The sequence below is a fragment of the Limulus polyphemus genome, unplaced genomic scaffold (assembly GCF_000517525.1).
Source record: "Limulus polyphemus unplaced genomic scaffold, Limulus_polyphemus-2.1.2 Scaffold3560, whole genome shotgun sequence".
Lineage (NCBI taxonomy): Eukaryota > Metazoa > Arthropoda > Merostomata > Xiphosura > Limulidae > Limulus > Limulus polyphemus.
In genome coordinates this window covers 110,387-114,857 of record NW_013669170.1, presented here as the reverse complement: position 1 = coordinate 114,857, position 4,471 = coordinate 110,387, and the positions used below count along the sequence as shown (strand labels likewise).

General features: G+C 30.8%; 1 protein-coding gene across 1 annotated transcript in view; it reads right to left on the bottom strand.

The window, feature by feature from the left end:
* LOC111088335 (leucine-rich repeat-containing protein 15-like) overlaps positions 1–3,706 on the bottom strand; it is a gene marked incomplete at its 3' end in the record, with an annotated part of 5,762 nt that extends 2,056 nt beyond the window's left edge. Inside the window, exon 1 of the mRNA XM_022398160.1 lies at positions 2,747–3,706. Coding sequence (XP_022253868.1) covers positions 2,747–3,433 — 687 coding nt within the window. The remainder of the gene's footprint in view (positions 1–2,746) is intronic.
* Between the last annotated feature and the right edge of the window lie 765 nt (positions 3,707–4,471).

The following is a 4,471-nucleotide window of genomic DNA, read 5'->3' as shown; positions in this document are numbered from 1 at the left end:
AATGTTTTTAATTGTGTACCAGTTTAACGTTGAAAATTACTTATGATTTTAGCAAAGTTACTGTTGTTCATAAACCGAGCATTAGATTCAAAGTTCATCATAAAAAGGTATATTCTGATAACTTCAACGACTCAAGTATCTACAAGTATCAATGCGATCGATGCGATAGCACTTACGTAGGCGAAACGGGACTAAACATAAACATTAAGATCAAATAACATAACAATCCCACATCACACATTTACGAACACAGTACAACAAATCAACAATCAATTAACGTTGACAACTTTAAAATATTATGCCATGAGAACAACATTAATAGAAGAAAAATAAAAAAAGCATTAATTATTCGTGATCTAAAACCTAATTTAAATGAAAACACAGGTGTCGCCCTATATGTTTTCTGAAGTGGAACAAAATGCTCGCGCAGTATTTCACAAAATGGAGACAGTTTACCTCATGATAGCAACACGAGTAGTCGAAACGTAGTGAAAAAGTTAAATAAAAATAAATAATTCACCCGAAAGCTGTATCTTTGGACTTTTATTCAAATAACCTGTTGAAACAATATAGATTTATTAGTTTCACGTTTTGTTAGATATTTAAATAACATGTTTTAGCCTTCTGTGGGTTATTTATATAACCTGTTGAAACAATATAGATTTATTAGTTTCACGTTTTGTTAGATATTTAAATAACATGTTTTAGCCTTCTGTGGGATATTTATATAACCTGTTGAAACAATATAGATTTATTAGTTTCACCTTGTTTTAGATATTTAAATAACATGTTTTAGCCTTCTGTGAGATATTTATATAACCTGTTGAAACAATATAGATTTATTAGTTTCACCTTGTTTTAGATATTTAAATAACATGTTTTAGCCTTCTGTGGGATATTTATATAACTTGTTGAAAGTATATCAATTCATTAGGCACACTTTCTGTAAGATATATATATAATATGTCTTATCTTTCTGTGAAAGATGTACAGAACGTGTTTATGAACTATTAAAGTAAGGGTTTTTAGTTCTGTTTGAGACCACTTTGTAACCATTAATTGAAAGAGTGGATGTTGGGTTTCTTACAAAGTTTTGAAATATAGAATGGTCTATTTCCAGAACAAGAATATTTTAGGTCATTTGTTAGGGTAATTTTCATCTTATAATATCAGAGAAAAGGGGTGGAGGTTGGGTGTTTTATATAGGAGAAATTTAGGGTGATATACTTCTACTTTAAGTTTATATGTCTGAATTTTCCCTAAACCATGTGACAGTTATCTGTGGCCACAAATATGTTCCGTTATGAGTTAATAAAAACAACGACAGGAAATGGAAAATGATTTTAATTTTTTGTCTCATTGTGAGCGTGATTTGTATTAATTTCATTCTTCTGTTATAGTTCTTATTTAATAACGATACACACACATACATATAAGTCTCTGGTAACACTTAAAGTGTCCGAACCTCAGTACAGTTGGGATTTTTTTTAAATTATATTTTATTGATAAGTGGTTAGGCTTAGATCAATTTATTTCAATATTCAGAAAAATTGGATATTTTAAGTTACGATTTTGTAGAATTGCACGTTAGAGAGAACCCGCACATCTAAGAAGTAAATTTTTTACGAAAATAACACATATGTATATCTGTAATGCTGTTTCAACCAGTAAACAAAAACAAATATATATATGTTTACGTATTAATCAAATAATAGAATCAAGCAAAGATTTAAACGAACAAACCAGAAATAAAACTAAATATTACAAAAAGTTAAACCTAAAATAGTAACGAGTAACACGTACTTGAAATAAAACAAGATCAAGAAATGTCTTAAACCTAAACATATCCCAGACTCTCCAGACAGTGTTGACCTTTTAAAAGATCAAAGGTTGTTACTCTCAATTGTACTCCAGACTCACCAAAGAGTTATGGCCTCTGAAAAGTCCATGATAGTTAATTTTAGTTGTACTTCAGAGAGTGCTGAACTCTGAAAAGTTATTGGTAACTAATCTTAGTAATCCAGAGAGTGGTGACCTCTGAAGTTCAACTGTAGTTAATCATAATTGTACTCCAGACGGTGGTGACCTCTCAGTAGCTATAATAATTTACTATGTTCGCTGACGTCGGAACGAAGACTTGAAACTATAATAATACCGTTTATAATATACTATATTGATTTGTTTAATTGAATACGATAAAATGTAGTAAAACTTTAGTCCTAGCACCAAAGATTAACTAATGTATCGTAGATTAATCGTTTGTGTGTACAGTAACGGATGGGTATTAGGGTAAGACTTTAGGTTAAACGTTGGTGTATACCTAACAGTAAAGGGTTTGTATTAGTGTAAGATTTTAGATTAAACGTCGGTGTGTATACCTAACAGTATAAGGTGTGTATTAGTATAAGATTTTATATTAAACGTTGGTGTGTATTCCTAACAGTGATAGATATGTATTAGTGTTATGTTAAATGTTTGTGTGTAAATAAATTATGCGTGTTAGTGTGTGACTTTAAGATAAATATTGATGTGTACACCTAGAGGTAAAGAACATGTATCAGTGTGAAGCTTTACGTTAAATATTGATGTGTATACCTAGTAGTAAAAGATGCCAAAAGGCTTAACCCAAATAATAACTTTCAAAAGTGTGAATCCTCTGATTTAAATATTACTAAAGTTTAAATAAACACAGCGATGTTTTGATTTCATGTACAATTATTCTATATTATAATTACTTTCAACTTACTTCAATGTTGACCATGTTATCCAACAATCCGTCAGCATACATCAAAGAACTGTTTCCCAGAAACAACTCTTTTAGTTGATGCATTTCTGGTTCCAGAACATTGATCAGGTTTATGGAAAGATCGAGTCTACGTAGTTTCGTAAGGGAATCAAACGCATTTTTATGAATAGATGCGATTTTGTTTGCTTGTAAATATAATTCCTCTAAGATTATAAAGTTTTGAAACTCAAATTTGATCTCCTTGATTTCTCCATGTTCCATCCACAGACATAAAAGTCTCATTCCTACGTTAGAAATAGCTCTTGGTATGGATTTTGTTTTACCATAGTTTAATCTGAGTTCAACAAGATATTGAACGGTTTCAAAAGCGTCTGGATCAATGGTCTTCACATCCACATGTCGCAAGATAATCTTCTGTATTGTCAGGTTGGCGAAAAGAGATGTGGGAATGTGGGATATATTAGAGTTACTGATATAAACATGGTTTAAAGTTTGGTTTTTCAGGTCTTCGTGTAGCACACTAGTCAACTGTGACGTGTCAGATATGTTAAAACAGTTAACATTTAAAAACTGACCTTGGTATTGACAAGTACAGTTCTTCAGCTGAGGGCACTGGTTTTCAGAAACTTTCACCTTGACACTAGATAAACAAACAAACGGAAGAACGATAAACCAGACGAGAAACATTGTTGGACAGAAATGGGATCTTCTGAAGATCAGACTGTTGTTTCATTCAAACTTGTTGTTGATAATTGTAACAAACGTTGTTTAAAACAAGGTAACGTTTATCAGAACTACGTAATATTACTAAACTTCCTGTTTGATGATGCACGTGCTTAACAAACGAGGAATAAACAAGTAAAGAAACGGAAATATAAAGATAAGTTAGTCATGATCTTTCCTTCTAACATGTTAATATTAAACACACGATGTTGAAAAAGTACGTGTAGTTATTTTGTCATTGAGTCTGATTAAAAAGACACAAGATGAAGAATTCACTTTACGTTTGATAAAAACGTTTTTCTCCTTATAATATAAACACTCGATAAGATAAGACGACCCAAGTCACCGTCAGTAACATATTCTATGTGCTAGTCATACGTGACAAATTATCAATGATTCTAACGGAATAACACTACACAGGTTCGTGGGCCAGTTCGTTACTTGGATACAATACACAGTTATTTGTTTTTGAATAAAATTATAAATTGTTTTATAAAGAAAGTTGCTCTAAATATCAATCGAAACTCTGAGTATAGATAAACACCAAAGGCCAGAATATTCCAGAGAATATGTTAACCTGGGACATTTCGTTAACCACTTTACAGCCACATTTCTGTGAATACTTCAATATAGTCGCAGAAAATTGAATTTGATAAAAAAAAAAAAATCGGTTTTCAAAAGAAATTTAACTTTTTGCTAATTTTTCTTTGTAAAAAGTATTTTTATTATTAACGAATAACATACAAGGGTTTCGATTGCTATGTATAACGTTATCACTGTGAATTTGCAACAGAAATTGTATTAAAGAGTAGCTATCGGTTAAAATTACAACATTTGAACAGCGATGAGTGAACTAATATTAAAAGTGGTTAAAATTACAACATTTGAACAGCGATGAGTGAAATAATATTAAAAGTGGTTAAAATTACAACATTTGAACAGCAATGAGTGAAATAATATTAAAAGTGGTTAAAATTACAACATTTGAACAGCGATGAGTGA